The following is a 13,714-nucleotide window of genomic DNA, read 5'->3' as shown; positions in this document are numbered from 1 at the left end:
TTATTTTACTATATAAATCATTAAAAATGAAATATTTTTGTGTTTTCCATAGCTCTTGCTATGTCTCTCAGTATCTTTTATGTGTTTAAAATAGTTTCTATTGTTTTAAAAGTGTGTTTAAAGACCTTAAAATGCTTTTACACGTACAGTGACAGTAAAAAAAACATGCCTACAATGCATTTTAATAGGGTTTTTCTATTTTATCAAAAATGTTTGGGCCAGAAATCCTATTTATTGTGCTAAACTTTAAACAACTTCTGAAAGATTCTTTATAAAATACATGGGCACCTATGGGGTTACATTGTTCCTTGTGTTTGCTTCAATTAGATTTCCACTTTTAGGTCTTGCTTACCATTTGCTTAAAGCCCAATGGAGCCTTCAGTTTAAATCATCCAAATGAATTTCCAATGCATACAAACAAAAGTTTATTTTTGAAAGCAGCCATAACCTGATTAGAAAAGTCTGCTTCCTGCCCCCAGCAGCTTCAGAGTGGAGAAGCTTTTGGTGGAGCTTTCTTGCTTTCTGTGAAGAAGCAGTAATCTCATTGCAGGGTCTGAAACAGCCCTATAGAGTCAGACCTATAGCTTTGAAATAAGGAAAGATCGTGCTTCCTGTTGATTGGAGAACTCTGGCTTCTGCAAAGAGATCACTGCTTCTTCACAGAGAGCAAAGGTCCCACCATGGGCATAACTAGCTTTAGGCATGTGCCCCACATCCAGTGCTGGGCTTTCCTAGTTCCAACACCACCCACAAATGCCCACCATTTTTTTCTATTCTGCTGCCTATCAGATGGGCATTCTTTACTCCTGTACTCTCTGCAATACCCACTTCTGATCCCGGAATTGTGTGCATACTTACTCTTGAGTCTTGACCTAGAGCAGAGTAGGCTCAGATTTTATTTAATCAAACCCCTTCAAGCCCCTGCCACTGTAAGTGTAAGTGCGAACAGTGCTACATGCACCACATAATTACTTTCCTTAGGGTGACCAAGGGTACCTCAGGTCTTTCAAAATCCTAGTTATGCCCCTGGGTTACACTCTGCGGCTTCTGGCAGGGGACAAGGTTTCTATTCAGGCTGTGGCTGCTTTATAAAGAAAATGAACCATAAAGACATTATCCACCGCTTATTTTTATGTGCCTGGAATGTAGTTAGATGATTTAAACTAAAGGTACAGCAAGGCTTTACGTTGGAGCCCCATATTCACCTCTACTGAACCTATATGATTTATTATCTACATTTTATTTACCTGGCTTACACATGTTGAAGTCCACTGCACCAGGACTGTTTATGAGCTTTTGAATGATAGGCTTTGCCATTGTGCAAGGTGCAAACAGGACCGGTCTCTTTTTTTCAATGTGTATAGGGTGTACCAAACTGTAGGGCACCAAGTTGAAATTTTTTTTTATCTCATTATCAGGATCCAAATCTAGAAAAGAAAATCAGGCAATATGTCACAAGCTACTGAGTAGAGAGTGAATCAGAGCTCACTATCAGTAATGGAGATCAAACATAAAATGTATCATTCAGAGTAAATAAATAACTAAATAAGGAAACAATGTAAAGTCCTAGTTGGTACTGAAATCAGGGGAAAAATTCCATAGAGGGATGAATCCTCGGGCTGGAGGGAATGTCTCGCACACCGTCACAGGCAGCTCCTCAATCAAGAAGTGGGGATTTCCTCAAACAAGACAAAAAGACAGCAATGGAGGGCGCTAGGTGAATGTGAGATTGTAAAACCAAATAAGCTTTATTAAAAATACTTACATCAAGGTTACTCTTGCACAGCATACAGGGATAGTGCGGATGGCCATGGAGACACATAGCTGTCACGATCAGATGGAAGGCCGCTGGCCCACACGCTCTGACCTGCTGAGTCATGACGAATCACCAGTGGCATCTGGAGCTCACGCACACCACTGTCAGAGCCTGACTAAGGAGGTGGGGCCTCGGAAATGCATTGTGGCCCATCCCCTCCCTTGCTCTGCAACAGTTTGTGTCATCTCTGACAGTGCTGTGCGTGAGCTCCAGACGCCACCGGTGATTCATCCTGACTCGGCAGGTCCGAGCATGTGGGTCAGTGGTCTTCCATCTGATTGTGACAGCTGTGTGTCGCCATGGCCTTCTGCACTATCTCTGTATGTTTTTCAAGAGTAACCTTGATGTAAGTGTTTTTAATAAAGCTTTTTTGGTTTTACAATCTCCCATTCACCTGGCTTCCTCCATTTAGAACAAAAAGTGTGTCTGGAAAGCTACACTCCAATGCAAATATTTATTGAAAAGAGGATAAATACCACAGCATACATAGGTACGGATCAAAGACAGCTGACGCGTTTCACACTACAGTGCTTAATCATAGCTCAATGGCTCCCTCCATTGCTGTCTTTTAGAAAAGAAAATCATATGACAAGAAGAGATTTCAGAGTTGAAATGATTGAAATAGCCATTTTATTTTCTCATGATTGATGAGATCAAGGCCATTAACTGGCAACATATATACACTTAAAAAAAATATCTGTTAGGGCTGGATTAATGTGTATTTTTTGTACCATATGAGTAAAATAAATCAACAAATTCTGCATCACATATACAGTAAATATATATATATCTATACTGTGTTTCCCCGAAAAAAAGACCTACCCAGAAAATAAGACCTGCCTCAATTTTCTAGGATGGCCGCAATATAAGCCCTACCCCAAAAATAAGTCCTAGGTAAAGTCCTTGTAAAATCATGTGATCTAAGCTGTAAAAGGATTAGATAATGTCCAGTGTGTGTCTTTATGTAACATTATTGTAGAAAATTCCTTTTTTACAGTGCCGCTGGGCGCTTATGTGAGCTCTCCTCCTCTCCCCCCTGGCTGATGTCAGCAGCCCCTCCCTCTGCAGTGCTTAGAGCAGGGCTGAGGTCAGCGAGGATTTCGGCATCTCCCTCAGCAGTGCTCGGAGCAGGAAAGAAGAGCTCCGGCGGGTCAGGGGGAAAAGGAACACACAGAAACTTTTTAAAAACATTTTATTGTTTTATTCCTGTAAAAAAAAAAAATGTAGATTATTGTACATAAATAAATAAGACATCCCCTGAAAATAAGTCCTAATGCGTTTTTTGTAGCCAAAATAATGTAAGACCCGGTTATATTTCCAGGGAAACACAGTATATATAGATAGATAGATACACACATACTTTTTATATATATATATATATATATATATATATATATATATATATATATATAAATATATATATATATGTATATATATATACAAAAAGCAGAATGCTTTCAGAAATAGAATTGTAAATAGTTTATTTTTATAAATTAACAAAATGGAAAGTAAATGAACAGAGGAGAAATCCAAATCAAATCAATTTTGCCTTTTTGAAGGAACTGGGCATGTAGGTTGTTCCAAATATCTTGGAGAACTACTACCCACAGATCTTGTGGATGTAGGCTGCCACAAATACTTCTGTCTCTTCATGTAATCCCAGACAGACTCGATGATGCTGAGATCAGGGCTCTGTGGGGACCAAGCCATCACTTTCAGGACTCTTCTTTTACGCTGAAAAAAGTTCCTAATGACATTGGCTGTATATTTGGGGTTGTTGTCCTGCTGTAGAATACATTTGGGACCAATCACTTGCCTCATATTATAGCATGATAGATTTCCCACAATGAGGACACCATTGATCCTGACCATATCTCCAATTCCACTTGCAGAAATGCAGCCCCAAACTTGCAAAGAACCTCCATCATGCTTCACTGTTGCCTGCAGACACTCACTGGTGTACTGCTCTTCAGCTCTTTGGTGAAAAAACTGCCTTCTGCTACAACTAAATATTTCAAATTTTGACTTATCAATCCAGAGCAACTGAAAATGGAGCCTCTATTCAATATCTTGGCTCTCGCTTTAGGCCTAGAGAAAATGGCCACCATCACTAATTCGTTTACTAGGCTATTTAAGACCTCCGTTATCCCCTGAAGAAATCACGTGATCGTGACGTAACGCGTAGGGTTTGGACGGAGGTTACCGCAAGTGACGTTGTCACGGACACGATACTGTTGTGAGAGTTTGCTGAAGATATTGCTTTTAAACTGTGAGTTGATGCATAATTTTTAAATAAAATTGGTTTGCATACTGCACTATGAGTGTATCCTTTTGTGCCCCCCTTACTATTATATGGTGACAAGTCTATTAAACAGCCCTTGAGAGGAACGGCCAGGGATAGGGCTTGGACTGGATGGATATCTATGCACTGTAGTGATGAAAATTATTATTAGCATTCCTATGATAGGCTATTTTCTATGCGGTTTTCAAGTTTATTTGAGGTGAGAACATAGAAAGCACAAATAGGGGCATGCAAAGAAATAAGAACACCCCACAAGAATTGTTCACACTTCAGTGAAGGGAGTCACTTACATATCCATCAAGAATTTATTTTTATTATTGATTTGTGTCATCATCCGTTCAGATACAGAGGACATTTATGTGTCTTTTCATTTGATGCATGGTACACGTTATAGATTTTTGCACTTGGCACTTTACCTTGATTCACACTTTATGTTACGTTTTTTTTATTTATTTATTTTGCAGTGACATTCATGCTGTGTTATATCATTCAGTTTATGCACTTCAATCACAAATGTGTGTGTACATTTCATCTATGTGAAGTTATTGTATAATTTTTAGTTCAAGGCCAGCGCAACACTGTCACCTATTCTTATACATTTTTGTATTTGCTGAGGATGAGCATTGAATGGATGCAGCAACCCTATCTTATTATTATTCATTTTTTTTCACTCTGGATCCCACCTGTGGATTTTGTTTGATCAATTCACCTACTATTTTTATCAACTATATCAATATTTCATCGATTGAGTCCTTCCACTTTTAATTTGGTAGCGCAAGAGTTTTTCACTTCTTTAATCCAGAGCACCTGCTGACATTTTTTTGCACCCCTGCGCCTATCTTTTTGTGTATAGTTGAGTTGCTTGTCCTTTACATGAAATTTGTCTTCAACAACCTCACCTTAGTAGCAGAGTTTGGCTGCTCCTCACCCAAATTTAAGCCGCCTACACAGCTGTTTCTGTTTCAGTTTTAACCTACATTTGAAATTGATGATCATTAGCACCTGCTTGGTATAATTGGTTAATCATAAACCTGACTCTAATCATACAAAATTTCTTGTGCAAGTGTACAGAGTGTGCAAATGTAAGAATTGATGCTGGTTTAAAGCTAAAGTCTGGTCACACCAAATATTGATTTGATTCAGAATTTTTATCTGTTTGTTCACTTTGCATTTTGTAAATTGATAGAAAAAAACAATTCAAATATATATTTTTGAAAGAATTCTTACTGTACAGCATTTCCACACAACTGCCTAAAACTGAGTGTTAGATGTACTAGCAGATTTAAAAAATGAAGCCAAACTTCAGCTCACACTGCAGTTACACAGCAGTTACAGCAACAGTCATTTCCTTTTGCTATAATGGGTTTTACATAATAAATATAAGTTGATCATTGTAAGCACCCCGGTCAGTGATAAATGGTTCGTCTCAACACTATAACTGCTACATTTGTAGGAGAGCTTGTTCTTTGGAAAAACAACCGACTTACTGGGAAGATCACCAGATGAAAATAAAGGAAAGAAAGCCTAAAAAAGAAAACTAATGCAACCATCACATCTAAGAATTGGTAAGCTGCAATATAATAAATGTTTGCTTTTGTTTTTTTTACCACTTTAAGTAGGAGAAACTTGAACAAAATACAGGAAGAGAAACTTGATACAGGAAGAGGAACTTGAACAAAATAAAAGGAACCTAGCATATTTTTTTTTTAAATCTAATTTTAAAATCACACAATTTTATTTTATTTGCAGTGCTCTATAAAATGAATATTCTTTTGTGAAAGGTTAGTGCTACTTCAAAAAAAGGAGTGATACCAAGTCTTAGTTTGTAATATAGGCAGGGAACATTTTTTGTTTTTAATCCTTTCATTTAGATTTCAAATGGTAAGTAGACAAAGTCAAGCACAAAAATAGAACTGTCAGCATAGGCAGTGTATAGACAATGACAACAATAACTTACAGGAAGAATGAAGGGGCTCAACTAATGGACCCATAAAAAGTCCATAAGCAGGTATGAGAAACAACATAGATGTGGTTATCTATAAAGAGACCCATGTAGCAGAACATATGCAGCTACTGTATATTTCTAGAAAAGGCCGATGTCACTATATGACGAAACGTGTAGGGCGGAGCGATGTGCTGACCTCACCACGATCCTTGAGTCCAGGAGGGACCTGCTGCTGTTATTTGCCGGCCAGCGCAACTGATTTTAAATACGAATATTTACTTCTTTGATGTAAATTAAATTTTATGAGTTTGTGAAATAAAGTTTTAAGGATTTTAGGAGGCCTTCTATATTTTGGGGATTACCTATGATTATACTGTCTGGACGATCAGTTTGCATGTCGCAAGATGACACTAAAAGGCCCCGATTGGGTATATAGCCACAAGCGTCCCTGACCTTCTGTAATAGGAAGTCTGTGCGAGCTGGTAAGAGAGCTTTCTGGTTGTGGCGGTACTTTAAAGGATTACGCACTTCACACTGGCGAATGGTGGTGATACTGACAAAGAACATTTATCACTTCATTACTTATGGACTTTATTAGCTGACTTTCTGGTTTGGTGCATGGAGATAAATCACATAATCAGCGCAACTCTGTAAAGGTTTACAGTGGTTTAGGACTGTGTTTATATCTCACAGAGGAGTTGCTGCTTATACAGCTTGTATAGGATTTGGTTTGTTAGCGCATTTTTTATTATTTTTTGTACATACTGTAGCCAGTATGTGAGAGCCAGAATTATTGTTTGTTGGTCGGGGATCAAATACCTATTTTACTCACTGAACTGCAACTCAATTTATAACATTTGTATCATGTGTTTTTTTTCCTGAATTTTTGGTTGATATTCTGTCTCTATTGTTAAAAATACACAGATGATAAAAATGATGGACCCACCATTTCTTTGCAAGTGGGCAAATTTACAAAGTCTGCAGTGAATCAAATAATTATTTTTGCCACTGTATGCTTCTTTTTGACTGCTGTGCACTGTATATTTCTACTTTTATTTTTTATCTTTGTATAGCGCAGCACTTTTTTATATATTAATAGTTGGGAATAATGCATGGGGGTAAGAAAGGTCACATTAGTATCAAAAAAACGTAATTAGCTCAAATCCTGGAAGTGTCTATTTTAAAAAGGCAGCCTCATAGACTCACATACAGCTTTAGTGGGAGTGCAATTTACATGCGGAAATGCGTGCTGTGTATAGGGCTTCCTTAGAATACCGCCTTATAAGGCTGAAGAGAACCTGTGTAGGCTGTTTTTCTTCAAGTCATCCCAGTGGCTCAGTCACCCAATCAGGTAATGAACACTGATTTGGAGTACTCAGTACTGGAGTACCCAAGAAAGTACCCACGAAAGATTACCTAGTGTTTTACATTTATTTTTCACTTATTAAGTCTTGCAGCAAGCCATTCACTTTACATTGTTATCAGCTTGTAACTGAAACAAAGGTTTAAACCTTGGTCAGCCAGTCATCTTAGTATGATGAATGTCTATCAGCAACATACAGTATTTATACCATACCCAGTTTTATCAAATGTTCACATTATTGTACATATTACACATGATGCCACCAAAAGGTATTGACAAAATACCCCAAAAACGCAATCCATACCCTCTTGTCTGTCTAATAAAAGTTTCATGGTCTCCATGGACGGTGAGTTAGATGACACCACACGTAGACGTTCATTACTGTTCATCCTTTTGTATTTGTTCTCAGACCGATAAACAAACTGGAAAAACAAACGAAGCATGTAACCAGGATTTTTCCATTCAGTACCCTAACACAAAGTAGACAGACATTGCCCACTGTGTAGTTGGGAAAATGATTCATTTTACAAAAAACCCTACACAATGATTGGTGCACCTATCAGGTGCAGAAATATGTTATGGTACTAATCATGGTTATCCAGTAATAGCTGACAGCTGGAGCTAGTCATCAGGTGACCATCTGGGAGTTTTTTTTTACCACAAACTTTAGGCTGCAACAAGGTTATTCCATAAGAGATGGCCAAGAAAGGTGCACCAAATAAGTTCCAGTGTTTTTTGAAACTTGTGGTTTTGTGCAAATAGAGCTATGACATGACAACAAGCAAACTTTAGGGGAACCTATTCCAGCTAGAGTGGTTCAACAAACAAAATATGGCCAGGTTCTGAATTGCACCCTTGGGCATCAAATTATCAAAACATCTCTTCACCCTTGGAATTAATTCCTCCCAGGTGACAAGTCAGGATGAAGCAGTTAAAAACAAAAAAAACAAAGCCAAGAGGGAATGACTGGGTTAAGCCTCTATACTGAAGAAATAGTTTCTGAATGTTTTCTCAAAAGCTTGCTCATTTAGTGGCCAAAACCAGGTCCATGTGGAGGCCCTGCACAGAAACGATGCTTGCAGAAAAGGCAATTATGTCTTTTCAAACATTTATATCTTCAGTTTGGCATACAATCCGTGAAACTGACCAATGCAGAATCATAATATCACTTGTAGTGAGTTTCCAGGTGAGAAGAAAAGATTAGGATATCAAGGTACACCACCAAACCACATGTAGATGAAGATATGTATGTACAACTGTAGTAAAGACACACAATCATGTACAAAATGAAAAAAGAATAACCATGTATCCTCAGAACTAGTGATCGACTATCGAATATCGGTTTTTCGTTGCCGATACCGATGCAGATATTTTTTTTTGACAGGTACTTTTGTGGAGGTATCTGGGGGTCTAAAAGACCCCAAACCCCTACTCTGCACTTAAAAGCATTCAAAACGCCAAGTTTGGCTATTTTGAATGTTGTCAATTTTTTTAATCTGGCGCCAGACAGTACCCGGAAGTGATGTCACTCATGACATCTCTTCCGGGTTTTTGCATGGAGACCCAATCAGATCCGTGCAGGCTGGTTGCCCGGGTCTCCCGGTGGGACGAGAGACCCAGACGAGCCGTTCCTTGTAATGACAGACGAGCGGCTTCTCAGCTGCATCGGTTGGCAATAAAAGACAGCCAACTGTCGGCTATGGACGCCGGTACCGGGGTAACGTCTCTAGCTGCAGGCATCCCTCCGGTACATGCACTTTCCCGAAATATCGGCAATATCGGTAACCTCAGGCGCCATTTCCGATATATTGGGAAAAGTGCATATCGGCCATCAATATATTGGCTTTGCCGATAATCGGTTGATCCCTACTCAGAACCCTTAACCCTTTGCTGAGCCACAGAATAGAAAAACAAATTAAAAACACTATACATTTTTATAGGTGAGAACTGCCAGAATATGCTTGTTTATATAATAATTAAAAGTGTTCAAAAGTAAATACCTAAACAACTAAAATAATTATCTTACCACTCTTATGTACAGTAAATAATGCTGTAGAAATATTTGAAAAATGTACCGGAAATATTTGTCCAAAAAGGAAACTTGCTCTTGAAAGGCGAGGACTGCTCTTGGAATCAGTTTGTGGTGACTCTTCAGGCTGAAGGGCATTCTGCAATAAAATTGTGAAATATTTATTACAGATTGTCAAAGAGCTTTATTTATAGTGGATTTATCTAGTCCATCTATTCAACCCTATCCAATTTTTTCACATAATATGCATTATCTTGCACTCTGTCATCAACAATGCCTAATGCATTGTCTGTCTGGCCAACAAGCTTAAAGTGAAACTTTGACTGGCTGCCATAGCGATGGCTGGGTTAAACCGGCCGATGCCACTCTATATTTGGCCCATGTGTACGGCCCTTGAGTGTGCAAGATTTTTTTGTTAGAAAATGACTTTGTGTAAACATAGGAAGAAGAAGCTGGTGTGGAGTGATAGTGCAGGGTAGTTCAGAAAGAGTAGCAGTGTATTAGAAAATGTTATATTACAGTTATCCTTTAGTACCTAAATAAGGCCAGTTTCACACTGGCGAAACATGGAATCCGACTTTTGAGAGCACAAGTGGCATGAAATGTCAAATTCAATGTTTCCCTAGGAGAGCCCTCTTAACCGCTCCCACATAAGCAGGGCTGGTGCAGGGATTTTTGACACCCTAGGCGAAACATCATTTTGCCACCCACTTGGCTCCACGCCTGACTCCACCCCATTTGGCCTGCCCATGTATACACATACCTCCCAACTTTTGAACTTGAGAATGAGGGATGCTTCAGGGAGACAGTGACCTGTGGCACACTAACAAAGTGGATGTGGCCAAACATGATCGTAGGAGGGGCTTAAGGGCCATTGTTAAACAAAACCTGGGCTTCCTTGTACCTATAAAATATGTTTTGACTGCTGTGCCACAAGCTGGAGTCTAAGGGATATAAACCTCAACACAAACATTTAGAAAATTACTTCCAATACATCTGGTTTTGTATACACTGAAAATAGACAGAGAGCTGAAAATAGAGGATTATGAAGGACCTGAGGAACCCGGGATGGATCCAGAGAATAAGTACTGCAGTATGAACCACCCCTTAGGGAGAGAGAGAGGGAAGGATTACTATAGTATATGGAAGAAAGGAAGGGGGTAATCACTGTGGTACATGGAAGGCAGAAAGGAAGGATCAATATGGTATTTAAAGGCAGGAAGGAGGAATCACTATGGTACATGGAAGAAAGGAAGGATCACTATGACACATGGAAGGGTCACTATAGTACATGGAAAGCGTGAAGTGAAGGATCACTATGACACATGGAAGGTTAGGGGGCAGTGGAGGTGGGAGGACTGTGTTGCTTGGCACAGAGTGAGGCTCAGCATGGCACACCGGACAGGGGAATTAGTGGAGTAGTGGAGTCGGCTGCTGGGCCCGCACCTGCCGGAAGACCAGGACGCAGGGCCACTGTTAGAAATCATGGGCCCAGTACAGCCTACCTGACGGGGCCCCTAAGCCCACCCCTGACCCCACCCATCTAAAAACAATGCAGCTTTGTCTTCAAGGGATATGTATCCCTTTCATTTAGGTGGATTGGATGGCAGAGTATGGATGAGCAAAGTGGAGCCCGCTCTGTGTAATAGAGGCCTAAAGACTGGTATACATGGGCTCAGTATCGGCTGGTTCAACAGAAACCGGCTGATATTCAGTCAGTGTGCAAAGCAGCCTGTCCAACAGAAGCTGGCCTAATGTGGAAAACCAGTAGCTGATTGGTATCCGATCAGTGCTTGCAGTCAATGGCTGCGAGCCCTGATCATTGTGTTCTGGTGGGGGGTTCAGTCCCCCTGTCATAACACAAAATAGATTAGCAAGGTGATTGCTGTACTAACATCACATAGTTAGTACAGCGAGCTCCTCAGTTTTTTTTTTCATTCAGCCCACTGGGTTGAACAACAAAAAAAAGAAAAAGAAAACTACCTGTGTGCACCAGGCTTTAGGATGTATTTCACTGTCCTTCAATAATCACCATTATCATCATGATCATCACACAGTACAGGTACTGTGGCTCAAAGCACCTATAATGTGTGCCTATCATGATATTAATGGTGATGATCACATTTCCCTGCATCATAGGCAACGGCCAGTGCATGGGGGTAAGGTATGTGCCTGTACTGTACCTTTTCTGGGACTTCTCTGCAGTATCCTTTCTTGTGCTGACTGCTGGGTCTGTGTGTCATGGATGAAGATGTGGATGGAGATAGACTTGCTGCTTCTTATCTGCCTCTGCCTGCTGCACTGATCACTGCCAGCCTGCCACCATTCTTCTGCTGCTGATTCCCTAAGCTAGAGCCTGCCCTCTCCTCAGCACTTACTTGCGGAAGGGGGCAGGCAGTGAGAAAGCCGATATCACTCCACCGGCGACATCAGCAGAGACTGGAAGCGGTGACTTTAATTCGGCGCCCGCGCTGGTTGTTGGCATAGTCCACCCGAAAAAGGAAGTCCCTCTATCTACAGTCTCTTCTGGCCCCCTCTGAATGAACTGCGTGCCTTCCCCCAGCCCAGGGAATATGACAGTATCATATTGTACTACATGCAGCTTGAAGCTGACACTTATCAGTGGCCCTGCCCAGAAGACAAACAGCGCCCCGACTGATGTGCGCTCTCGGCCAGCGCCTACCTGGCCTATAGGTAGCGCCGGCACTGGAGACAAGTCGCACAAACTTTAGAAAAGGTTCCTGCACTACTTTGGTCCAACTTCGATACGACTTCAATGCCATAGAGTGTAAAAAGTCACATCAAGTCAGATCAAAGTGGGAGTGAAGCTGCAGGGCAAAGTCGGATCAGAAGTCTTGCGACTTTCATGTCGGAGTAGTGTGAATCTGGGCTAAGGTAGCGGTTGTCTGTGGGATCCAAATGTGTTTGCTATATCTTGTAGCGAAGGTGGTATATAAAAAAAGAAAATTGTATTGGTATTTATTTAGAGGGAGCTGCAAGATGGAGCTAAAAGACTTAGAATAGACATAAGGGATTTTTTATGTAATAATTATAGGTTGCCAGCAAATAGATTTACTTTACATCTACAGTATTGCTAGTGTAGCAGGTTTTGCAGGCATTGGGCCTGAGATGGGTCTGCCATTGTTACCGGTGACACCTTCAGCCCATTTAAGCTGAGTACCCAAGTGTGAGAATTGAGACAATGACCATTCCAGCATCTTTGGTTTGTTTTGTTTATTTGATATTGGGAATGGGAGAAGGGAATGAGTGGGATACTCCTCTGGCTCAACTAGGTAAAACTGGGACACTTTGCAGAAAAATGCCTGTTAGCACTGTCTTGACGCCAGCTGGATGCTGACCAACGCTTACTGGCGCTTGAAGATTGCTTTATTACTGAACTATGCTAGAACTTCATTTGTAACCCTCTTGTTAATTCAAAAGATCCTGAACTGTAGTGAACTTGATTCTTGACACTCTCTTAAGCTCAAAAGTCCTGTTAACAGCTCCCTCCAGCCCTTCACTGACTGAGGTAGCTCCTTGTAACTGCTTGTGCTGCTGCAACTCTCAACACTGTACACTGCATGCTGTACACATTAACTCTTCAGGGCCCAACTGCTGGTGCCCCCTTTAACAAACACTTCAGGGTCCTCTCACTAGGCACCCCCTTTACCGCTAGCTAGCTCCTGGATCCCTTGAACCTTCACCGGAGTGGTCCCCTCTGTCAGCTAGGCAGACCCCCAGGGGCAGTTTACAGTACTCACAAACTTGTAATGCTTTCCTGAAACTGGACCCCCCTCAACTCCGCTGGTCCTCGGCACACCGGATCCTCTCTGCAGTCTCTCTGTGTCCTCAGGCAAGCCCCCCAAGACACCCGATCCCTCTGACAGGAGGAGAGACAGCCGTACTCTCCCTCCTGGGACTCTGCTTCCCGATAAAGATGCTGCGTCATGCGTTCCCCTCAAACTTATACCAACTCCCAGAATCCTGTGTGGTAGAATCTGCCTTTCTGGGGTAGATACAGGCCTGAATGTGCCACTGATTGGGTTTCCTTCACTGCCCAATGAGAACCCTTCTCATGGAGCCAGTGGGGAGACTCCCCAGTCTCACGAGCAACACCTGGGAGACATGACAGCCCAGCTGAAAATCATGGCCCTGCTGTTAGGCAGCCAAGGCCCACTATACTTTGCCTAGCATCTACCTTGGAGGGTGCTACATCCACCCCACACCAAACTGAGTCAGGTCCCCCTGACTCTGAGGCA

The 13,714-nt window shown here is 41.2% G+C and overlaps 1 protein-coding gene across 1 annotated transcript in view; it reads right to left on the bottom strand.

The window, feature by feature from the left end:
• CARD11 (caspase recruitment domain family member 11) overlaps nt 1-13,714 on the bottom strand; it is a 249,849-nt gene that overhangs the window by 16,817 nt on the left and 219,318 nt on the right. Inside the window, exons 19-21 of the mRNA XM_082261196.1 lie at nt 9,502-9,594; nt 7,731-7,848; nt 1,248-1,427 (exon numbers count right to left, since the gene is read on the bottom strand). Of these exons, the coding sequence (XP_082117322.1) occupies nt 1,248-1,427; nt 7,731-7,848; nt 9,502-9,594 (391 nt within the window). The remainder of the gene's footprint in view (nt 1-1,247; nt 1,428-7,730; nt 7,849-9,501; nt 9,595-13,714) is intronic.

This window comes from Pelophylax lessonae, assembly GCF_965119305.1.
Source record: "Pelophylax lessonae genome assembly, chromosome: 6".
NCBI lineage: Eukaryota > Metazoa > Chordata > Amphibia > Anura > Ranidae > Pelophylax > Pelophylax lessonae.
This window is presented reverse-complemented; position numbering and strand designations above follow the sequence as displayed.